Source organism: Podarcis liolepis (assembly GCF_965112155.1).
Source record: "Podarcis liolepis genome assembly, chromosome: 14".
Classification (NCBI taxonomy): Eukaryota; Metazoa; Chordata; class Lepidosauria; order Squamata; family Lacertidae; genus Podarcis; species Podarcis liolepis.
This window is the reverse complement of record NC_139569.1, coordinates 1,791,407-1,815,908: the sequence shown is the minus strand read 5'-3', so window position 1 is coordinate 1,815,908 and position 24,502 is coordinate 1,791,407. Positions and strand designations below refer to the sequence as shown.

The following is a 24,502-nucleotide window of genomic DNA, read 5'->3' as shown; positions in this document are numbered from 1 at the left end:
AATATGGACAATAGGTTAAAGATGTAAATTGAGCAATTGGATTTGAAATGGAAAACCTGGAAGTCGTATGTTCGGCAGAGCAGAGAGGTTTTGTGTTTGATATTGTCGTGTTGTAACGTTGAAAATGTTGTTTAAGGAGGAAAATAATAAAAATCTATTGGCGGGGGGAAAAGAAGGCAGTTCAGTTCGCAAGGGAAGGAGCCAGGATTTACTCAGGCTGGCCCTTTTCTTCCAGGGGGAAAACGTCCTCTTCTGCTATGAGGTGCTGCCCAGCCAGCCAGCCCTGGCAGAAGGTGAGTATCTGAGACCCTCTCCAGATGTTTGGGCTCCTGGCTCAGGTTTCGCTCTTCCTGGCCCTGGAGAGAGTTGGGCATCCGGCCTGGCCCCTTGTGTGCCCTTCCTGGTCCTGCCCAGCCTGGCACTGCCTGAGAGAGGGGGGAAAGCCATGGGGAAGGAAAACCGTGGCCCGAGAACATCCCTGGCTCAACCCCCAATGGCAGCACCTCCAGCAGGGCTGAGCCCATAACCCTAGAGAGTCAGGGTTGCTGCCTGTCTGTGCAGGCAATGCCAAGCTGGGTGGGCCTTCCGTGACTGTCAGCAGAAAGCAGATCCCAACCTTCCTCCTGCCCGGGTCTGGCTCTGCAGGTTCCCGGTGGTGCCCTGCTCCCCACGTCCTTCCCCACAGCTGCCGAGGGAGGGGTTGGGAGCAGAGGTGGCGAGTTGGCACTGGCATAGGGGCCACCTCCCGGGCAAAAAAAGGCTCTGCTGTTTGCAGACGTGGCACCGCCAGGGACTCAACCCCTGCTCTGCCTTTGGCTTCCACTTCTTGGGCGAGTAGCCAGCTGCCGGGCATCCCATGCGTGAGCATTGTGCCAGGGCCTGCTACTGGGCACCTGCGAGTGCCAAAGAAGAGGATTGCCAGTTTAGGGTCCTGAAAGTCTCTCTCTCTCCACTTCCCCTTGCTGGCCGGTAGTATGATGACAAGCCTCACTTTGGAGAGACGACCGTCTCTGGGCTGCCTTCTCAGGAGCCGCCCTTGGGCACCTGTCACTCTCTTTCTCTCTCCCTTTTGCCCAGTCAACCAGTGCCTGACAGAGACCAAGTCCCAGGGCATTGCCCAGGTGCCCAAACTCGCCCTGGACGTCATGGGCTGCGAGGTGATGCGGGTCCTGCAGCTGAGCGAAGCTGGCATCGTCCCCATCAGCTATGTGGTGCCCCGGAAGGTAAACGGGCAGCGTTGGGGCATGGGTGGGCAGAATAGGAAGGGCTGGGTGGCCAGGCCTGGAGGTGGCCGGTCCCACGGGGCTCACTCACAGCCTGTCCTTCAGTCCACACAGGAGTTCCACAAAGACTTGTTCCCCGACTGCGCAGGAAACGTCCCTGCGGCCTCTGCGCAGGCCTGGTGGTCCGGAGACAACAGCCAGGTGAGAGCCCTCGTCTGCCCGCCCACCCCTTGCCCACCAGGTGACTGGCGATGGCTGTTCTGGGCTGGAAGGAAAGGCTCCCTGCCCCAAAACAAGAACCCTGCAAGCCTCTCCAGCTCCTCTGGACCCGGGGAAGTCCTCTGCTGGCCTGAATGAGTCTTCCAGGTGTCGCCTCAGGAGGCTTCGGAGGCCGGGCAGAGCCCTCTGTGCCCCCCTGCCAGGCCCCGAGAGGTCTCTGCTTCTGTGCACAGGGGGCTCTTTCTGCCAGGCTCCCCCTCAGCTGTGCCTGAGACTTGGGGAGGGGGGTTAGAAAAGCTATTTGCCACCTGGCTCCTGGAACATGTGATGCCATTTCCACCCCACCCCCTGGCAGCTGCAGTTTCTAATTATTTTTCCGAAACCGATGAACTAATAAACAATTCACATCAGTAACATATTGTTGATACAGCGTTTTTAATAGGAATTCTTAATTGGACACCGCAAGCATAAATAGGGCTCAGCCCCTGCAATTGTGGCCAAAACCGTAAGTCATTTGAGTAATTAATATTTACAAATGCCGGCCTGTGTGTTTGTGTATGTATATACATGGATGCCGGTATCTGTAAATATTAATTACTCAAATGACTTATGGTTTTGGCCACAATTGCAGGGGCTGAGCCCCATGTTATTACATATGTTATATAAAGTATTGTGCTAGATTTGAACTCCCATGTTTGGGGTGGCAGTTCTCCCTCAGCGCCAGCAGCGGCCAGGTTGACCTCTGTCGCTGGATGAGGCACCAAGACTTCTCCATCATACAGTTCCCCGTCACAAAATGCACCTGGAGCCCGGCTAATTTTGAACCCTTTTGGGGAGGGAGAGGGGCTTTGAGGAGCTGCTTCTCAACATGATTAAGGTTTTAAATGATAATTTTAGGTTATATTTTAGTGATCAAGATTTAGTGTATTTATTTCTTTAACTGTCAATATATCTGAATTGTCTCTGTTATGCCCAATTGCAATTCAATGTACAGTGGTACCTCAGGTTAAGTTCTTAATTCATTCTGGAGGTCCGTTCTTAACCTGAAACTGTTCTTAACCTGAAGCACCACTTTAGCTACTGGGGCCTCCTGCTGCTGCCGCGCCGCCAGAGCACAATTTCTGTTCTCATCCTGAAGCAAAGTTCTTAACCTGAAGCACTATTTCTGGGTTAGCGGAGTCTGTAACCTGAAGCGTATGTAACCTGAGGTACCACTGTATTCTTGTTGTGTTTTATGATTTTCCTGATATTGTAAGTGAGCCGGAACTGGTCTGTGGCTGTAATAATAAAATTCTACCATTCAGGAGCTGCTTCTGAAGCCTTGCTAGGTGGTTCCCGTTGCCCCACAGCAGGGCAGCCGGGCTCTCCGTGGCCCCATCTAGGAGACAGGAGACCTTCTGCCTCTGGTTCTCTCTCCCAGCTGCTGACGGCTCCCTCTTCCTCCTCCTCCTCTTCTCAGGTGGAGAAGATCAGCCTCCATCCTGCCCAAAGGCCCAGCAAGGCCTTCATCTCTCCCTGCCTCCAGGAGCACCAAACCCCCAACCTCTCCGCCCAGCCGGGGCCAGGGGACCAGACCGAGGACCCAGAGGTGAGAGTGAGTGGTGCCAGTTCAAGAGCCCCCAAACCCCTGGCAAGACAGTCCTGCTGCTCCCCCCCCCCGACATCTCCATCCAGAGTTACTTGTGCAGGAAGCTGTGGTTTCTCCTCTGCAAGGGATTGAGCTAGGTGACTCTATGGGTCCCCTGCAGCTCCACAGTTCGGTGGTTCTACGGCTAGATCGTTCTTCCCTGCTCTGGACGGCTGGGCAATGCAGACGCAAAGATGCTCCCAGGAAGACAAGCCTGGGGCATTTTGGAAGGTGCCACCTCTTCCTCCCTGGCCTCCTGGCACCTGTGCTCATGCCAGCTGCAGGCTTGGAAGCCAGGGTGGGGATAATAATAATAATAATAATAATAATAATAATAATAATAATAATAATTTATTGTTTATATCCCGCCCATCTGGCTGGGTTTCTCTAGCCACTCTGGGCGGCTTCTAACAGAATATTAAAATACAATAACCTATTAAACATTAAAAGCTTCCCTAAACAGGGCTGCCTTCAGATGTCTTCTAAAAGTTTGGTAGTTATTTTTCTCTTTGACATCTGGTGGGAGGGCGTTCCACAGAGCGGGTGCCACTACCGAGAAGGCCCTCTGCCTGGTTCCCTGTAACCTCGCTTCTCGCAGTGAGGGAACCGCCAGAAGGCCCTCGGCGCTGGACCTCAGTGTCCGGGCTGAATGATGGGGGTGGAGATGCTCCTTCAGGTATACTGAGCCGAGACTGAGGCATGGGGTTGGGCCCCAGGCAAAGACCAGTAGTCCTTTCCAGAGGGGATCCTCTCCAGAGCTCTCTCGACCAGCGGCTGAGCAACCCGATCGGGCACCTGGGGCGGCATGCATGCCCTGTGCCCAGGGGCGGGGCCTGCCAGGGCAGGATGCTTGACTCCTCCCACTCAGCCACCCTCCAGCTGAGGGAGAGGCGGTGGGCGGACCATTTCGGGCAGCACGGAGCCCGCGGGCACCCAAGCTACTGCGTCACTCCCAGGAGAGATGCGTGGCTCGGGCGCGCTGCAGACACCGTGGTGAGTGCCACCTGACATTTTGCCACCTCCTTCAGTGGTGACACCCGGCGCGGTCCGCCCACACCCCACACCCCACTTCCTCCGCTCCTACTCCCCACAACCCTCTGCCCAGCTCCTTCTCCCCTAAGAACTTAAGTAATAATAATAATAATAATAATAATAATAATAATAATAATAATAATTTATTATTTATACCCCGCCCATCTGGCTGGGTTTCCCCAGCCACTCTGGGCGGCTTCCAAAAGAATGTTAAAATACTATGGTACATCAAATATTAAAAGCTTCCCGAAACAGGGCTGCCTTCAGATGTCTTCTAAAAGTCTGGTAGTTGTTGTTCTCTTTGACATCTGGTGGGAGGGCGTTCCACAGGGAGGGCGCCACTACAGTAGAGTCTGCCCCATCTAATTAGATTATCTAATTGATTTTTTATTTTTTTATTTTATTGTTATTCGTGTTTTTATACTGTATTTTATGCTGCTTTTATAGTTAAGTGTTTTAAAGTGTTCTAAATTTGTTGTTAGCCGCCCTGAGCCTAGTTTTTGAACCTGGAAGGGCGGGGTATAAATTAAAAATTATTATTATCATCATCATCTAGTCCAGCATCCTGTTTTCACAGTGGCCAGCCAGATTTCCTGTGGGAAACCAGCAAGTAGGATCTAAGCATAAGTCCTTTCTCCCCTTTTGGGGTTTCCAGAAACTGGGGTTCAGAAGCATCGCTGCCTCCTCTGAGCGTAGCCATTGTGGCCACGAGCCATCGATTGCAATTCCCAGCATCTCCAGAGCCCAGGGCGTTTGCTAGTCCAGGAGCACCGTGGATCTTATATAACTGGAAGGGACTTCAAGGGTCCAGCCCCTTGCAATGGTCTGAGGCTTGCTCTCTCTCCCCTCTCCCAGGCCAGCAGCCCCCTCTCGTCCCCCACCAGCTCCCTGACCTCCCCCTCTGGTGCCACAACACCCTCCCTCTCCAGCGGCTTTGCCTCCAGCCCCAGCCAGCGGTCCCTGCAGAGCATTCTGGGTAAGCTTCCTGCCACCCACCTCCCAGGTGGGCCCCACAACCTGTGCCGCTCCGAGGGAGTTTGGGGGGCGCCTGGAAGACCCCCTCTCCCCACTGTGCTGCTGGCGCACAGAGGTGGTTCTGCGTTTTCCAGCAGGGAGGGGGGAGAGGGTGTCCCTCCCCATCACCTGTCCCCCCCCCTCACTCGCCTCTTTGCCCCCAGGACCCAGCTCGGGGTTCCGCCACGTCCAGGGTGCTGTGCTTCACCGCAGCACCCACATCACCAACCTCCGGGGGCTGAACCTGACCACGCCGGGGGAGTGCGACGGCTTTTGTGCCAACCGGCAGCGTGTGGCCATCCCACTGCTCTCTGCCGGAGGGCAGGTGGCTGTCTTGGAGGTAAGGGGACCGTGACGGAAGGGGCGCCTTTCAGGGGCAGCTGCCCAGCTGGATGCCCGCCTGCGTTGGCAGAGCCTCATAGGGGAAGGCCCCCCAGGCTCCACTGCCAATCGCCAGCCTCACATGCGCAAGGCTCAGCCTCCAGGAAGGGCTGTGAAGGACCTAGGGGAGTGGCTGCCAGTCAGGGTGGGCAACACTGGGCTAGATGCCCCACTGCTCTGGCTGGGTGGCAGGCAGCTTCCAGTGCCTTCCATCGTTGGTCCTGGGCCCCTTGGTTCCTGAGAGCACCAGTGCCAGCCAGATTGCCCACTGAGGGAATGTTGTTGGTAGTAGGAGAGGATATTAATTTTAATTTTAATTTTTTTACCAACAACCAAAACACAAACAGTGAAAACAAGCAGTAAAACCCCCCAGGGGGCTGATACATTGGGTATGCATAATCAATAATAACATATTGAAATCAACCATATGTACAATTCTATATACCTTAACACTCCTCCCTCCACAAGGTTTATTTAACTTGGAACATTTTAATTGCCCCAATTTGTTCAAACCTGCCCAAATAATTCAATATCTTCTCAAACCAATCCCCCTCCTTCTCACTGACCTTAAACCCTTTCATTTTAACTGTGAAGATACATAAAATGAAAGGGTTTAAGGTCAGTGAGAAGGAGGAGGATTGGTTTGAGAAGATATTGAATTATTTGGGCAGGTTTGAACAATATTGATTAAATATTATCCTTCCTCACTCACGCTAGTGAGTTACATATAGCAGAGCTCATTCCCCCTTTTACACAGCAAGCAGCTAGTTGCAGATTCGTTTTAATCTCTTTAGTTAAGCAATCTAATCCGGCATGCCCAGATTGGAGTATATTCCTGGTAAGACCCCTTTGATTCCCTCCTAAAAGAAATAAAGACACAAGAGCCTTCCTTATAAGTAATGAAAAGTTTACTCACATTCAGTTCACGGTTGGATCCCTGAAGGCAGGCTTTAGCCTGTAGTTACAGATACAGTGTGGCTGACATCCTTGTAAGGATGGACCCATGTGCTGCTGGCCAAGAGCCAGCAGACAGCATCAGGACCAGTGGCCAAAAGGGAAGAGAGGAGCATCAAGAGAGGAAGAGGGCTGGGTGACTGGACTTTTTGTGGGGTCTGCAAGGGTCCCGCCCACCTACCTGGTCACACGCAGGGGGAGGATGCTCCCGACCAGGTGTAACAGGAAGTTCAACTGGCTGGATCAACATCCCCCTGTCTGTGTCCACTCTAGGCAAACCAGGAATGTTGTATTTGACTGCTCCAATGGATTTAGCAATCCCATACCCACTGGGGTGGCAGAAGTGGCGTGCCTGTGAAGGCCCCCGTCTTGGGGGGAGGGTAGAGGAGAGTGCCCCCCACCTGCCTTTCTCAGAGACTCACCCTCCCCTCCTCCCCAGCTCTCCAAGCCAGGCCGCCTCCCAGACACATCGCTCCCCACCATCCAGAACGGGACGCCCATTTCCGACCTGTGCTGGGACCCCTTTGACCTGCAGCGCCTGGCGATTGGTATGTGACCCACACACCCACCCCAGAGCAGCTACTGGGCCCACCAAGAAGCCACCACTGGCCTCCGGACTTCCTGAGGGAATTCCCGAAGCGAGACTGCTCCAGAGCCCTGTTCTCTCGTCTTGCCGTCCTGCATCGTCTGGGCTGCCGGGCCCGGGCCGGGCATCGGGGGGGGGGGGTCTCTGCAGCCAGGGTCGCCCTCAGCATGGCACAATGGGCTCTCACACTTGCCCCCTTGTTTCCTCTGGCGCAGCTGGAGAAGACGCCAGGATCCGGCTGTGGAGAGTCAAGGAGGGAGGTCTTCAGAAGACAATGCTGGAGCCCGAACTGGTTCTACAAGGTGAAACTCCCCCTGCCCCCATTTCTTTTCTTCCTTTTTTCTTTTTAATTTTTTTTTCATTTTTCATTTTCATTCATTACATACATCTCAAATTCTTAACATTTACTATATACTCCTCCCTCCCTCCCCTCCAAGACTTCCCCAATTTGCGTTTCTGGTTTGTTTCTATTTTCACCCGCTTTGCTATCTCTCAACAGGAAAGGTTATTAATAACATAACATCAAACCTTAAAAACATAAAAATAAAATTAAATATATCATCTTATTTCACTATCTTCCAAACCTTTCCTGATGCTAATAATGTGGATGTTTATTTAAATCCTGCCATCAAGCCTTTCTTTGTTTCTGCAAATATAAGATGAATGGTTCCCAATCTTTTTCAAAGTCTCTGTTGTCTTTTTATGTCATTTTTGCCAGTTCTGCATAGTTCATCAACTTCTCTTGCCATTGTGCTTTAGTTGGTGTTTCTCCAGTCTTCCAGTTTTGTGCAATCAAAATTCTTGCTGCTGTAGTGGCATACATAAATAAAGTCCTCATTTCTTTTGGTATGTCTTGACCTAAAATACCTAATAAAAAAGCTTCTGGTTGTTTTTCCCCACAAAAGATATTTTTAACATTTTCTTCAATTCATTGTATATAATTTTCTTGCCCGGCTTTTCTCTCCCTTGGTTCCCTGGCCTGAGGGGGTTTGGCCAGCTTAGAGCCCAGCTAGCAGGTGTCTTCTCTCCCCCCCCCCCCCAGGTCACACGGAGAAGATCTACTCCATCCAGTTCCACCCCCTGGCTGCGGACATCCTGGCTTCCTCATCCTATGACATGAGCGTCCGGATCTGGGACCTGCGTTCTGGCGGGCAGGTGCTGAGGCTGGAGGGGCACAGGGACCAGGTAGGAAGGCCCAGCAAGCCGCTTGGCTCCCTCTGTTTCTGCAACGGGTGGGGGGGTGGGGGCAGCAGAACCAGCAGAGGGAGGTCTCAGCCCCCTCCATGCACCACCAGTTCATGCCAAACAGCCCCCCCCCGGTGACTTTACCCCCATTTGCATACTTATAATCCACAATTTTATATTTAAAAAGCATTTCCAGGTGGTATTGCAGTGTATGAGAATAAAATCAACAAAGGAGTCTGTAAAAATAACAATTCCTAGCAGCTATAAAGGAAAGTTAATATAGCGGAACCTCGGTTTTTGAGCGTCTCGGAAGCTGGACGATTCAGAACCTGAACGCCAAAAACCCGGAAGTGAATGCTTCCATTTTCAAACGCACCTCGGACGTCAAACGTCTTCCGAGTTGCGTTTCTCCATTTTCTCAGTGGAATTTGCCGTCCATCCATTGCACCTTGGTCGTCGAATGTTTCGGAAGTCGAACAGTCTTCCGGAACGGATTGTGTTCGACAGCTGAGGTTCCACTGCATTACAAAGGCCTGTCAAAAATAATGTAAATTTTTAAAAAGGCATCTGCACAGAGGGAGGGAAGGAGGGTTCCTGCCTCACCCTCTAGTGGCAGGGAGTTGCACAGGGCACAGCCTGCCATGTTAAAATGAAAGCCAGCCAAGTTGTGTGGAGTTGTGCGGAGAGGCGCCAGAAGTGCCCTTCAGAGGATCCTGGACCTGGAGGGAGCCCCCTGGTGCCCAAGGATTGGGACTGGCCCAGCCCTCCAGAGTGCAGGGACTGACCTCTTGGGGGCCTTTCAGATCTTCAGCTTGGCCTGGAGCCCCGATGGACGCCGCCTGGCCACCGTCTGCAAGGATGGCCGAGTGAGGGTCTACGAGCCCCGAAAAGCTTCCCAGCCCCTGCAGGTGAGTCGCGGGGATGCTTGGCAGGAAGAGATGCACAGAGGTGAGGAGGGGGAGAGGGAGGGGGGGCATGTTCTCCCTGCTGCCAGTCAGTGCAGGCAATGCTGGGGTGGGTGGGCCGATGTTCTGACTCTGTGTCAGGCAGTTTCCCAGGTTCCTACGAGGGAGGGCTTGGCGGAGAAGCAGGTGGCCTCACCCTGGGGAGAGTGCCAAGGGTCAGCCCTGGAGGGCCGTGTTGGCAGCCCCTGTTTCCTGTCTTGGGGGGGAGGACCTAGAGATAAGCCATGGCCCCTGCTCTCTGAGGCATCCGTCTCTCTTCACAGGAGGGCCCGGGGCCCGAAGGTGGACGGGGCGCTCGCATCATCTGGGTATGCGGAGGCAAATACCTGCTAGTGTCGGGCTTTGACAGGTAAAAATAATAATAATAATAATAATAATAATAATTTATATCCTACCCTCCCTAGCCAAAGCCAGGCTCAGAGCAGCTAACAACAATTAAAGTAACACAGTATTCTAAAATCAATTCAGAATCAAATTCATGGCAACCATTGGGCTAGAGTTCTATGAGGATTACAGAAGGAGAGAGGGGGTCACACTGTGCCTTGGCCACAGGCCAGGCGGAACAGCTCTGTCTTGCAGGCGCTGCGGAAGGATGTCAAGTCCCGCAGGGCCCTAATCTCTTGTGACAGAGAGTTCCACCAGATCGGGGCCACGGCCGAAAAAGCCCTGGGTCTGGTTGAGGCCAGCCTAACCTCCCTGTGGCCCAGGATCTCCAAGATGTTTTTATGTGAAGACCGTAAGGTCCTCCAAGGGACATACCAGGAGAGGCGGTCCCGTAGGTACGAGGGTCCTAGGCTGTGTTACGGAAAAATCCCGGGCGTGGAGTTCCAAGCCACCCGGTGCGTCGGACTGAGTCCGCGGGTCCTAGCGGAGAAAATAAGCTCAGCCGGAAAAAGGAGCAAGATGCGGAGATCCGAGTTTATTGCGCAACAGGTTCAAGACGAGATTGAACCCCGAGAATGGGGTGACATAAACTTTTAAAAGTTCCCTCCAAGTCCCAGAATACAGTGCACGAAACGTCATGAATACATTATGGGAAGGTTGGGTTTCATGGATTACATCATGAATATTTTACACACGTCATGAATATATTTACAGAGAGGTGGGGTTACACTGATTAGCATTTGAGACAAGGGAGGGGGAATGTGCAGAGTGAGGGATATACATAAGTAAACATTTCTTGAGTACCGGTGGTGGCTAGACAAAGGGACAGTGATATGCATCGTCTGCCACCTGGTATTGCCCGGAGGAAGGGTTAGGCAGGACGATCTGACAGGATTAAGAAGTTCCTGTGTACGTGCCCTGCCGCTTGAGGGATTATGGAGGTCAGGGTGTCATCATGGAGTCCAAAGGGAGCTGGGTTGAATGACGCTGAAAGCAAGGAATTCGGAGCTATGGTTGATTTTATATGATTTTCGGAAGGTTCTGAAGGTTCCCAACCTGTTCCGTAGCCTCGGTCAAAGTTGGATACATTGTAACAAGGTTTTGACAGGTTTACGAGCAAAACGGATACATTGTAGCAAGGTCCTGATTGGATTAGGAGGTCGGAAGTTTCGGTTCGATTGTTCTCGCTGTGGGGGGCCGTCAGTAGCTTGTCAGCAGCTTTAATGAGGCGTGCAAGAGCTCGCTGAGCTGCCTGAGCCAGTTCTTGCAGGATGGATGCATGGCTGTGATTGGCTAAGGCGCAGCTCAGTATTTTGAATGGGGACGTAGTATGATACGGTCAACTCGCTTTTGGAATAGGGCAAGAGGGAGGCATAGGAAGAGATTGAGACAGGAAAGAGCCTTTTATTTGTAAGGCAGGGGTATAGTGTGGTGCTTGTGCAACGATGTGGGGGCTGAGGGTTCCAGGAAGGATTGGGCACTGTAGAGGTCATCGCCTCGGGCCCGTTCAGGTAACGATGGAGGGAAATGGTTGCCCCCCCCCCCTTCCTCCTTCCGTATCAGTCCCCCATTCGGAGATAGATTTGCATTAAAGTTCTGTTAGAACTTGCAAATCCTTTCTCCGCACCCTATACCCCTGTGATTTCATACTCGCCTTCCCCCAGGTGTCTCATTTGTACGTATTCGGGGAAGACCGGAGCGTTATGGGAGCGGGAATAGGCTCGAAAGGGAAGAGGAGCAGATTGAGTCGGGAGGCGGAGGAGAGAGCAGCAAGGGGAGACACAATGTATGGCACAGCAAAGGACAGAAATGCAAAAGGCAACCGTAAGAGTTGTGAGTAATATGACCTTAATCAATTGTCGGAGCCACCCCAGCTTTGGTAGCCATCCCCACAAGTCAACGTCAGACAGTCCCTCGTGTTGTATGTCATGTAACCTCCCTGCTAACTCATGGATGTTATTCAAGTGTCCTGTAATGTTTAGAGACTGGTCAGTTACGTAGGTGCAACACTCGGTACCTATTAAAGCGCAGGTTCCTCCTTGACTGGACAGTAGAAAGTCCGTAGCGATCCTCGTCTGTAAGCTGAGCTGTCTCACCTCAGACAGTTCCGACATCAGGGAGTCCGTGATCTCGGTTGCCTCCTGCATGAACTTGAGGAGGATATCGGTGAGCCGGAGGATGTCGACATGGTTGGATCCTGCCCCGTAGGCAGGAAAGAGTGCTCGACCCACGGTCTCTCCGTTGGCAGCAACATCGGATAAGTCAGACAGTTGTTTTTCCTCCCGTTTATTCCTCTGCCTCCCAGGGGGCAGGTGTGGTACTATCCTTATGCCGGGAATGATGTACCCGACGAAACAGGACCCGGACATATGGGGGCTCACCCAGGTATATGCACGATGACCGCATACCCAGAACAAACCACTGAGGTATGACTCCATTCTTCCTGAGGCGAAGGCTTGCAGTAACATGGCGTCGGTGGGTTGGGGCTGCCAGGTTGGAGGGTGGTCGATGACCGTGGCCCAAGCAAGGGTAAGGTTTGGAAAGGTCCGGGATCCCGTCATGTCCGTGATAGTGACATGGCCGGTGGACAAGAGCTCTAAATTGGACGTACAGGTGCTGGAGCCGATGAAGGTGCCTTCCCCGGTGAAGGTGCGGCAAAGCGGACCCTTTGTCGGGCCGGTGAGGTAAAGGTATTGGTGGGTCAAGTTCAACGCAGGAGGATTCCAGGAGGCGACGTCCCCTGACCGGAACTGTTGTATGGTGACCGGGACCGGAACAAGGGGAAGGCTCTGTTGGAGGTGGCTGGGAGCATGGGCGCAGATCCAGCATTCAGGGTAGGGTGCCTCCTTGGCCACCTGGCCGAGGAGTTTAATGTAAGAGTTCTGTTCCCAGGAGGAAAGGAGATCCTCTCCTGGGGAGGAAGGGTCTGCGCCGAGTTTTCGTGGTGCTGTGCCGAGGGGATGAAGGGGGTCGGTGGTATTTAAGAGGCGCCTGTCTTTGGCTATGCCCCCACATCGTAAAGGTCCCACGTTATCCGACGTGGGGGAGCGTGAGGGATGTGCTGGATGGTACCAGCCCTCAAGGTATTCTGCTCCTCTCCAATCGTGGGTAATTCCGAGGTTCCAAAGGCAGCAGAAATTCCTTAGACAAAGTCCTTGTAGTTGCGGCTTTCGGAGCTCCGGGGTCATGAGGAGACATTGGAACCCGAAAATCAGGTTGTCGGAGGGGCTCGTTGCGTCAGTGTAGGCTGGTGCGGCCCCCCCTTTCTCGATTTCGGTCCAATTTGGGCTCCTCAAGAGTTCCCCGTTGCCGAATAGGAAATGGGTCCCGTTCTTGCAGGTGAGGCGGTAGTAGGAGTGGTCGAGGGTGACTGCGGCTGACCCAATTCGGTGTAGGGTTTGGTCTCGGATGAAAAGTTCCCAATACTCGTTGTCAGTCAGCTGGGGTACGAGGGAATGTCGTAGTAATGTCCGGGACTCGGGGAGGCAAAAGTCAAAGTCCCCCATTCGGTTGGGGTTCGACTTCCCACCCGTCTCGAGTCGGTGATAGTCCAGGAAGTGGTAATTCGTGGGTAAGCCGGTGCAGTGATCAGTTGGCATGGCTGAGGAGTAGGTCAAAGTCTGGTAGGCAAGGAAAATGAAGAAGTTCATGGTTAGGGTCCGGGAAAGGCAAAGCATTGGAGAATGAGGAGGTCGGAAGGCTGTGGGAATGAGCTGTTAGAAGAACTGTCAAAGAAGCTGTCAAAGCGCGCTGTCAGTGGAGCTGTCAAAGAAGCTGTCAAAGCGCGCTGTCAGTGGAGCTGTCAAAGAAGCTGTCAAAGCGCGCTGTCAGTGGAGCTGTCAGAGGAGCTGTCAAAGCGCGCTGTCAGTGGAGCTGTCAAAGAAGCTGTCAAAGCGCGCTGTCAGTGGAGCTGTCAGAGGAGCTGTCAAAGCGCGCTGTCAGTGGAGCTGTCAAAGAGGCTGTCAAAGCGCGCTGTCAGTGCGTTTCAAGCGTATTCGGATGGTATTGGGATCGGGGACGATCTCGGATGTCCAATTGGTTGAGGTGGGCTCCGGTCCGGTCTGTTGGGCCCGATTCTGACCCCGATCTGGTCCGGTCTGTTGGGCCCGATTCTGACCCCGATCTGGTCCGGTCTGTTGGGCCCGATTCTGACCCCGATCTGGTCCGGTCTGTTGGGCCCGATTCTGACCCCGATCTGGTCCGGTCTGTTGGGCCCGATTCTGACCCCGATCTGGTCCGGTCTGTTGGTCGTCGTCGTCGTCAATGTACGAAGTTGGTGGGGTGGGTGGAGTTGAAAAAGTGAAGTCCTCCCCGATGTTTTCCTCGGCTTCTTGAGGGGGGGGTGAGGACTTACACCTCGTGTGATGGATCCACGAATTCTTCTCACCCAACTTTACGGCGGTTGGTGACGTCAGGAGTATCTGGTAGGGGCCTTCCCACGCGGGTTGGAGGGGTTCCTTCTGATAGACTTTGACGAGGATCCAGTCGCCTGGGTTGAAGGAGTGGGCTTGCACGTCGATGGGTAGACTTTGTCCTTCGACGGCCGCGTACTGGTGGAGTCGTTGTAGCTGTGTCTGGAGCTGAATGACATAGTTAGTAAGTTCTGCTTCTCCCAGTTCAAGTTCTGAGAGTGGGAACTGAGTGTTATAGACGGGGGGAGGTCTCCCAAATAAAAGTTCGTAGGGGGACAACTTCAATGGTCCAGTCGGTGCGCTCCGTATATTATGAAGGACCAACGGGAGTGCATTCACCCATTTCAGTCCAGTGAGTCTACAGAGTTTTCCTAATTGGGTTTTAATTTCTTGATTCATTCGTTCTACCTGGCCTGAAGATTGTGGGTGGTAGGGAGTATGGAGATCCCATTTTATTCGTAAGGCTTTGGCCACTAATTGTACTATTTGAGCTGTGAAGTGTGTTCCTCTGTCGCTATCTAGGCGACGGGGCACTCCGAACCGAGGGATAATGTCCTGTAGGAGGGCTCTGGCCACTACAGAGGCAGTGGGTTTTCTACAAGGGAATCCTTCTACCCAGGAGGAGAGTTTATCCACTATGATCAGCGCATGTTTAAACCCTTGGCAGAGCGGTAGGTCGATAAAGTCCAGCTGTAGGCTCTCGAATGGAACAAATGCCCACAGTCTAGCCCCTGGTGGCGTTCTGGGTTGTCGTTTGGGGTTATAAGAGTTGCAGGTAACGCAGTTCTTCGATGCTGTTGTGGCTGCGACCGCAAGTCCAGGAGCGTACCAGGATCTTTTTACGTGTTCTATCAGTCTCCCTTTTCCCCAGTGTGTTTGTTGATGAAGGACCCTCACCAATTTTGGAACCCATGCCTTTGGAAGGACGGTTCTGCCATCTGGGAGAACCCAAACGTTATTGTGTTGGACTGCGCCCACAGATCGCCAGAGGGTCTTTTCTTCCTCGGGTGCTTCCTCGTAAATTTGTGTAGTGTCTATGTTAAGCGGGATTTGTGGAGCTTGAAATTCCGAATCGTTGTTTGGGGGGCGGAGTGCGGCTGACTGGGCTGCTTTATCTGCTCGTCTATTCCCCTTTGAAATTGGATCTCTACCGCGAGTGTGAGCCTTACAGTGGACGACTGCGATCGCGGTAGGTAGGTGAATGGCCGTCAAGAGTCTCTCTACTAAGGCAGCGTGTGAAATTTTTGAACCAGCCGCTGTTAGGAAGCCTCTTTGTAACCAAATTTGGCCGGTGGTATGCACCAGTCCAAAACAGTACTTGCTATCCGTGTAGATTGTAACTCGTTTGTTTTCACATATCTCACAGGCACGTATAAGCGCTATTAACTCTGCAGCCTGGGCGCTGTATTGCGGGTTTATTGGATTGGCTTCTACGACTTCAAAATCAGTGACCACAGCGTACCCTGTTTTCCTTTCCCCTTCGACAACCTTAGAGCTGCCGTCTGTGTAGAGTATTATATCTGGGTTGTCTAAAGGTAGGTGGTCCAGGTCTTCCCTGGGCTTTTCGGCTTGCCGGACTATGGTGGCGCAGTCATGGTGCGGGGTCCCGTCATTAGGGAGGGGAAGAAGGGTGGCTGGGTTGAGGGAGTTAACTCGCTTGATGGTGACATTTGAAGGTGTTAGCAGGACGGCCTCGTACCTATTTAGTCTGGAGTTGGAAAAGTGATGGCACCCCTTTAATGTTAATAGGGTAGAGACGGAATGGGGCACATGGATAGTGATTTCGTGCCCCAGAACTGTCTCTTGAGCCTTCTCCAGGAGGATTGCTGCGGCGGCTATAGCTCGTAGACAGCTTACCGCCCCCTTTGCGGTTGTGTCTAGTTGAAGACTGTAGTATGCCACAGGTCTCTCCTGGTCTCGGAAAGGCTGAGTTAACACCCCCGAAGCCACCCCCATTTGCTCATGGACGAACAAGTTGAAAGGAATTCTGTAGTCAGGTAAGCCTAGGGCGGGGGCAGATCTCAGTTCTTGTTTCAGTCGTTCAAAGGACTTGTATGCCTCTTCCTCCCAAACTAGAGTGTCTGGGTGGTCTTGGCGGGTCATAGCCGACAGGGGCTTAGTGATCTCGCTGTAACCCGCAATCCATGCTCTGCAGAAGCCAGCCATTCCTAAGAATCCCCGTAATTGTCTCTTAGTCTTGGGGAGGGGGATTTTAGTGACTGCCTCTATCCTGTCTGTTGCCAAACTTCGGGTGCCTATTCCTAGGATGTGCCCGAGGTATTTAACTTCTTGTTTGCAATACTGTAGTTTCTTTGGCGACACCTTATGTCCCTTTCTAGCCAGTTCTGTTAAGAGATGCTTAGTGTCCGTTTTACATGCTTCCTCGCTAATGGAGCAGAGGAGAAGGTCATCTACGTAGAGTAAAAGGGCGGAGCCAGCTGGGAGATTTATGTCTTGTAAATCTTGGTGTAGGATGGCCGAAAAGATGGCGGGCGATTCTACGTAACCCTGGGGCAATCTAGTCCAGGTGAGCTGACTAGGTCCCCAGGTGAAGGCGAAGAGAAATTGGCTGTCCGGGTCTAGGGGTATGCTAAAGAAGGCGGAACAGAGGTCCGCCGCGGTGTACCACTTAGTCTCTGCGGGTATGGCGTTCAGTAAAGAATTCGGGTTGCCCACTACTGGATGTCGAGGTATGACAAATTGGTTCACGAGTCTCAAGTCTTGCACAAAACGATATCTAACTGGTGCCCCCTCTGCCGATGGCTTCTTTACTGGGAGCACTGGGGTGTTGCATGGGGATGCGCAAGGGACTAGGATTCCCTTCTCGAGGAAGTCTTCGATCATAGGAGTTAACCCCTCGATAGCTTCTTTGGGTAAGGGATATTGTTTTGTGCAGGGAAAGGGTAAGTCAGTCCTGTAGGTAATTTTCACTGGGGTCGCTGATAATAAGAGACCCACTGAGGTCGATTCGGTGCCCCATAAAGAGGAGGGCAAATCTCGTTCCAATTCCGGGGGTAGGTTTGGGAATTGTCTGTCTGTCTTTTCCTCCTCAACTATTCCTTGGAAGGATGGGATGGATTCTTCGGGCATGTGTAGGTAGATGCCTTCCTTGGTGCACTTAATGGTAGCGTTCAGTTTGCAAAGTAGGTCCCTTCCCAAAAGGTTTACCGGGCTGCTAGTTAGAAGGAAGGTATGCTCGGCCAGTAGCGGTCCGAGGGTAACCTTGGAAGGACGTGATAGTGGGCAAGTGCGGGGTATCCCATCCAGACCCATAACTTTTCTGGTCTCCGGACCCGGTTTCAGGTGGCTATCGGTTAAAGTAGAGTATGTGGCTCCTGTGTCCAGTAGGCATTGATACGGATGGCCATCGATCTCTATCGTGCAAAATGGGTCTTCAGAGGATAACGTAAGGACTGGACAGATGGTCAGGGTTTGGTTGGGATCCCCTCCTAATTGTCAATAGGTTTCTTGGTCATCAGGAAAGGGTTGGTTAGGTGGGTGCAAGGGAGGTGCCGTGGCGTTAGTCCACGGGTGGGTGGACGGCGTTATAGCGGGCATCTGGGTCCTTGGTCCTGGTGGAGGTCTTTGGTTTTGGGTAGATGCACTCGGAGGCGGTTGGGGTTGATATGTGGCCGTGGCTGGTGGAGGGTTATGAAGGATGGGTGGTTGGTTCCCGTATCCGTAAGTTGGATTTGGATGCGGCGCTGCATAAGTTATATTATTGAGGTAGGGGCAGAATCTTCTTATGTGTCCCTCTTCCTGACAGTAATAACAGGCTCCGGTGGCTGGTCCCCATGGTCTAAGGGAATGGGGAGGTCCTCCTCCTCGAATTCCCTTTCCTCGGCTAAAACCCCTGCCCCTTCCGGAGTTTAAGTCCATACTCAGGGCAAGGATCTGTTCGGTTTCGGGTTTGGGGTCCCTTTTCTTCCTCTCATCCCGTGAATTATATACAGATTTGGCGATTGAGAGGATTTCACTGATACTTTTGCCATCATACCCTATTTGTAAGTTCAGGGCCTTCCTTATATCGGGGCAGGCTTGGTCTTTAAAGAAGCCTTTGACTATGACTTCGTGTTGGGGTTTTTCGGGGTCGATTCCCCCCCATGTTTTGATGGCTGAGACTAGCCGGGTATAGTAATCAGATGGGTGTTCGTTTGCCCCTTGCAAAACGGACTGGACCTTCGTCCAGTTGACAGTACGTTGTCCAGCGGCCTTAATGCCGTCTAGGATTGCCCGTTTGAATAAGTCCAGATACCAGATGCCGTCGGCAGTATTGTAATCCCACGTCGGCTCGGTGCGTAAGCATTGAGCTGTGAGCGGCTCTAACCCTTCTCGGCGACCTGCCTGGTAGTTGGGGAGTTCGATTGCCTCTCCTGCCTTTGCCAGAATATCTGCCTTCTCGGCCTCGTTGAAGAGGGTGTTTAAGAGAACGTGAATGTCTGGCCAGGTCGGTTTATGGGTCGAAAAAATGGCGCTGACCTGACGGTGGCATTTATCCGGATCGTCTCTTAATGATGGCATTTGATTTGACCAATTTACCAGGTCAGCCGTATAGAAAGGCTGGTGGGTATACACCATTCGAGGGGGTCCATCTGGTCGTAGGGGTGGGATCGGCAGGGCCCTTAAGGGCATCTGGACTGCTGCGGAGTCTGCCTGATTTGAATCCGCTTGCTTGGATGTTTCTGGGACCTCTTGAGATTTTTCGGGGTTCTCTTTAGATTTTTCAAGGAGGCTAGGGTGTCCTGAAGTGGCCTCTAGTATTTCTTTGGCTCGCTGCCTCAAGGACAGGAGATTAGAGCTCTCTAAGGTGGCGCTTTGTATTACTCTGGCTCGCTGCCTCGTTAACCGCGGGCTCGCAACCCCACGCGCCCCTTGGTCTTCTACATTCTCATCGCTGTCTGAGTCCTCTCTAGGGGTGGGTTGAATAGTTGGCCCATAGTAGAATGGAATGAGCGTTTGTTCCATGGAGTCATCCCCTGGGTGTCCTTCGTATGGAGGGGGCGGAGGCGACCTTCCATGATTTAAGATAGGTAGTTGGTAGGTCGTGGCTCTTTTAGTGGCTTGGAGCAGTCCTCTGACCGTCTCAAATGTGGCTAGGTATTCTAATTGGCGGGGTTTTTCTTCCATCAGGTACTTCTTAAGGTATTGTAGGCGCTCTTCGTTAAAGGAGCCCCCCTTTGGCCACTGTAACTCTGGTTTTGCGGAGGCAGTTCCAGTGGGCCAGGTGCGTGTACAGAGATCTTCTAATTTTTGTCTCGATAACAATTTGTGCCCGGGAACTGATTTCCAGTAAGAGATGACGAACTCAAGAGGGGAGTCGGGGTCTCTCTGGGACTCGGATGGCTTCCTAGAAGCCTTCCTCCCGGAGCGAGCCCTCTCGTGTTTGGAGGCTTGGGTACCCATTTTATTCACGCGTGTCTAGGTAAAGAGAGGGGAAAAGGGGGTCGTTAGGGGTGTGGGCTTAGGGAAGGTTTTGCTGCTTAGCAACTTCTTAGCGGGTTTTTTAGAGAGCTCTTCTTGCCTATTCTCTATTCCTTCTTTTCCTACTCTTCAACTTCTCAGGGGTTCCTCTCCACTCTGCCAAGTTCCACCCAACTCTTCTCGGGTTCCCCTCCTGGCAACCTCCTACCTATCGTTAAATCTCGGAAGAGGGACCCTACTGAACGCCCGCGCCGTGCGGTGCCAGATCGGGTGATCCCTTGATAGAGTTTCGGACGGAAAATCCCCCTTGCTATCGGAAGCGGGTTCACGCACGATACACGTGTTACGTGGCCCGACCGGTGCGGCTGGGATTAATTGATAGGAAAGCAAGACCCCTTCCTGCCCCCTCCGTAAGGGCGCTCGGGAAGTTCGGAAGAAGAACTCCAATCCCTTGCTTTCAACCGAGATGCCCGTTGCAGGGAGTCGGCTGTCCTTTCAAGCCGGGTCTCTCCGTCTTATTTTCGGACTCTCGATTGGTGCGGCTGACTGGAGAATTTGAGAGAAAGAGATAGAGCTCAGAGCCCCCCTTTCGGGCCGAGCGGCAGTCCACGGTCTCTCTCAGCACTTGGACCAAGGGACAGGCGAGAAAGAGCGATAGAGAGGAAGGCAGAGAATTCAGTTGCCAGGAGACTTCCACCCCCCTTTTCCACCAGTGCACTGGGTTTCCTATACTCACGCGTCTTCCTTGTAGATCCCGGGATCGTAGAAGCCGGCTGGATGTCCCTTTGCTCCCCGGCTGAACTCCTGGGACGTTCGATTACCGCCCGGAGGATGGCCGGAGGTCCAGAGGGTCTTCTCGGGCAAACTGGCCCGGAGCCGGCAGAAGATTCGGGGCCCCCGGTCAGCAACACGGGAGAACCGCTCGTCCCTGTTCGGGCGCCAAATGTTACGGAAAAATCCCGGGCGTGGAGTTCCAAGCCACCCGGTGCGTCGGACTGAGTCCGCGGGTCCTAGCGGAGAAAATAAGCTCAGCCGGAAAAAGGAGCAAGATGCGGAGATCCGAGTTTACTGCGCAACAGGTTCAAGACGAGATTGAACCCCGAGAATGGGGTGACATAAACTTTTAAAAGTTCCCTCCAAGTCCCAGAATACAGTGCACGAAACGTCATGAATACATTATGGGAAGGTTGGGTTTCATGGATTACATCATGAATATTTTACACACGTCATGAATATATTTACAGAGAGGTGGGGTTACACTGATTAGCATTTGAGACAAGGGAGGGGGAATGTGCAGAGTGAGGGATATACATAAGTAAACATTTCTTGAGTACCGGTGGTGGCTAGACAAAGGGACAGTGATATGCATCGTCTGCCACCTGGTATTGCCCGGAGGAAGGGTTAGGCAGGACGATCTGACAGGATTAAGAAGTTCCTGTGTACGTGCCCTGCCGCTTGAGGGATTATGGAGGTCAGGGTGTCATCATGGAGTCCAAAGGGAGCTGGGTTGAATGACGCTGAAAGCAAGGAATTCGGAGCTATGGTTGATTTTATATGATTTTCGGAAGGTTCTGAAGGTTCCCAACCTGTTCCGTAGCCTCGGTCAAAGTTGGATACATTGTAACAAGGTTTTGACAGGTTTACGAGCAAAACGGATACATTGTAGCAAGGTCCTGATTGGATTAGGAGGTCGGAAGTTTCGGTTCGATTGTTCTCGCTGTGGGGGGCCGTCAGTAGCTTGTCAGCAGCTTTAATGAGGCGTGCAAGAGCTCGCTGAGCTGCCTGAGCCAGTTCTTGCAGGATGGATGCATGGCTGTGATTGGCTAAGGCGCAGCTCAGTATTTTGAATGGGGACGTAGTATGATACGGTCAACTCGCTTTTGGAATAGGGCAAGAGGGAGGCATAGGAAGAGATTGAGACAGGAAAGAGCCTTTTATTTGTAAGGCAGGGGTATAGTGTGGTGCTTGTGCAACGATGTGGGGGCTGAGGGTTCCAGGAAGGATTGGGCACTGTAGAGGTCATCGCCTCGGGCCCGTTCAGGTAACGATGGAGGGAAATGGTTGCCCCCCCCCTTCCTCCTTCCGTATCAGCTGTATAGGGCTTTAAAGGTTAAAACCAGCACCTTGAACCTGACCCTGTACTCCACCAAGAGCCAGTACAGTTGGTATAGCACCGGATGAATGTGATCCCACGGCAAGGACCCCGTAAGGAGTCTCACCGTGGAATTCTGCACCCGCTGGAGTTTCTGGGACAGTCTCAAGGGCAGCCCCACGTAGAGCGAGTTACAATAATCCAGTCTGGAGGTGACCGTCGCGTGGATCACAGTGGCTAGGTCAGGGCGAGAGAGGTAAGGAGCCCCAGCCAGCCCCGATCCCAGCAGCATCTCTTCCTCCTCCTCCCGCAGCCGCAGCGAGCGACAGCTCTCCCTCCACCCGGCGGAGTCTCTGGGGCCACCGGTGGCCACGGTCGGCCTCGATGTCTCGCCATCCACCCTCATCCCCTTCTACGACGCAGACACCAGCGTGGTCTTCCTCACGGGCAAGGTGAGCGGGGTGGGTGGGCTGGCCCTGATCCTCCAGGAGCGGCAGCAGCAGAAATGGCCTGCAGGGTCAGGCCGGCAGGGGAGAGAGAAGATGCCGGACAGACCTAGAGCAACCGGGCAGACCTAGAGCATCTCTCTGGCTGACAGGAAAGGGGGGAAAGCAAGGAACTGGGGAGGGGGGCTGTTGTTTGTTGCTGAAGTCCACAGTTGCTGCCCCCCACCAGGGGCTGGGCTGGGTGAGCAGCCTCGCTCTTTCCTTTTTCTCTTTATTTTCCTTGCAATTGTTTTTATTTTCGTTTCTAATATGCAACAAGAAATAACAACAACAAAGGGGAAAAGTCAAAGCAAGAAGGGGGAAGGAAGGAAGGATGGATGGATGGAAGGAAGGAAGGAAGGAAGGAAGGAAGGAAGGAAGGCAGGCAGGCCTTGAGGAGAGAGGAGGGAGTGGGTGGAATTTCCCAAAACAGCATTATATTTCCAGACGGTGGTCCTTCATAAGCACATGAGCCAAGGAGCTTTTTCCATAGGAGCCTCGACGGAAGGGTGGCTTCAACGCATTTGCTTAAATGGATCCCAAACTTGAGAAAACCCGTTCTTTGTTTTTCGGGTAGCACAGGGTCTATTTTGTTAACTTTCCAGATCTGGGGGTGGGAAGAGTCATGCCAGCCTCCTGGCGCTGAGTCCCGGAGGGGCTTGGCCACCATGAGGCTGGCTGGGTGAGTAGCCCCTTCTGACCCTGAGGCCAGCCCAGGCGCCCCCTTTCTAGGTACCTTCCCTGCCCCTATTCCTTCTTACTTGGATCCCAGACCCCCCTCCCCCTTGCTCAGGAAAGGCAGGCCGCCCCCCGCCCTTCAAAGCCTCTCCTCTCTGCCACATGTTTAGGGTGACACCAGAGTGTACATCTACGAGGTGGTCCCAGAGGCACCCTTCTTCCTGGAGTGCAACAGCTTCCCGTCCAGTGATCCCCATAAGGTAAGGTGGCAGCGGTGCGGGGGGGGGGTCCTGGGCAGCAGTTATGTCCCTGGGAGAGATGGAGCCACGTGCAGTAAGGGAAGTCACCCCCCTTTGCCCCGGGGGAGTCCTTGTTCGATTCAGTCCACCTCTCTGGGCTTTCCTCTGTAGCCATTAGGGCTATGGCTTGGTTCCTTTAAAAAGGGAAAGAATGTGGATTTGCGGGATTTGGAGATGAGGAGAAAATGCCCACAGAGCAGCTGTCAGCAAAATCTCCTGGCTCAAGTGGGGAGGACCCCTGAATTTGGAGTGGGGGCCAGGGAAACGCAGGGGTGGGAGACAGAGCCTCTTGAGCTGTTACTGGGAATGCCAAGGGGAACGGGCATCAGTCCCTGTGACAAACTGCATCCTTTGGGGCAGTGAAGTTCCAGGGGGCTGACTCCTCCTCTCTGCCCCCTTATCTGGTCTGCCAAACCTGCTTCTGGCCTGCCCTCTTGTGGTTGTTCTGGGCAGAGCACTTGTGGAGTCACCGGAGGAACAACCCCAAGGGTTGAGTGCGAATTGGCGTGTGGTGGGTGCCCAGATGTGCCCCCTGCTTCACTTCCAAAGACCCTGGGAGGCACAGAGGGCATTGCTGTGGCCTTGCAGCCGCGCTCTGGGAAAGGTGTCCCCGCAAGGTCCTGACCTCTTGACTTCCGCAGGGCTACCAGTTCCTGCCCAAGACGGAGTGTGACGTTCGGGAAGTGGAGATTGCCAGAGCCCTGCGCCTCCGCCAGACCTCCATTGAGCCTGTGGCCTTCCGGGTGCCCCGGGTGAAGGTAGGGTACTGGGCCTCTGGGCCCTTGGTCTCTGGCAGGGGAGGAGGAGGGAAGGCTCAGACTATAGAGGCAGCACCGTGAAAGGTCTCGTCACCCTCTCCGAATAATGCCATGCCCCTTTGCCCTGCCCACCCCCAGCCACAATGCCACCCCAAGCTGGCATCTCTGCAAGCTTCCCAGAGTGACCCCGCTCCTTTTCGGAACAGGCCCAGCCGGGCGAGGATTCGCAGCAGGACCTGAGTGTCTCAGCGTCCATCGCTGGCCAGGGACCAAAAGGAAGAGAGACAAATTACTCCACTCCTAGCCATCCCAGCTAGGAGCAACCCAGAGCCCTCTCCTCCTCCTCCTCCTCCTCCAGGAATTTGCAAAATCCTCTTTTAAAGCCATCTAGCTTGGTAGGCATCCCTGCCTCTTGTGGGAGGGAGTTCCACAGATTCAGGGCAGATAAAAGGAAGGACTGCTTCACCTGACACACATGAGGCAGGAGCTGATAATGCACGTGAGCTGCACACAGGTGAGCTGCAAGCAAGCTGCTGGCCAGCTCTGTGGAGGCTCCTTTTATTGACACAATATGCAAATCCAGGCAGATACGTTTTGGGCTGTGACCTTTACACATCTTGCAGTCCCGAGATCGTGGGGTGGTACAAAGTTATTTTGGCACCTGTTTCCACCGCGTCATTTTCCCCTTGCACAATGTATGACGGAGGAGACAAAGGTCACAGACAGGACACCGCAGACTATTGAGATGGCAAGAGGTTAGACAGGGCAAGATGTTCAGACAGCTGTG

At 53.2% G+C, this 24,502-nt stretch overlaps 1 protein-coding gene across 1 annotated transcript in view; it reads left to right on the top strand.

The window, feature by feature from the left end:
* Positions 1-24,502, top strand: part of LOC310693055 (coronin-7-like) — a 118,487-nt gene that overhangs the window by 90,207 nt on the left and 3,778 nt on the right. The window contains exons 12-25 of the mRNA XM_083474699.1: positions 236-293; positions 1,078-1,223; positions 1,329-1,424; positions 2,902-3,030; positions 4,957-5,077; positions 5,280-5,455; positions 6,890-6,998; positions 7,252-7,338; positions 8,079-8,221; positions 9,025-9,129; positions 9,450-9,535; positions 21,809-21,947; positions 22,829-22,918; positions 23,599-23,715. Coding sequence (XP_083330825.1) covers positions 236-293; positions 1,078-1,223; positions 1,329-1,424; positions 2,902-3,030; positions 4,957-5,077; positions 5,280-5,455; positions 6,890-6,998; positions 7,252-7,338; positions 8,079-8,221; positions 9,025-9,129; positions 9,450-9,535; positions 21,809-21,947; positions 22,829-22,918; positions 23,599-23,715 — 1,602 coding nt within the window. The remainder of the gene's footprint in view (positions 1-235; positions 294-1,077; positions 1,224-1,328; positions 1,425-2,901; positions 3,031-4,956; positions 5,078-5,279; positions 5,456-6,889; positions 6,999-7,251; positions 7,339-8,078; positions 8,222-9,024; positions 9,130-9,449; positions 9,536-21,808; positions 21,948-22,828; positions 22,919-23,598; positions 23,716-24,502) is intronic.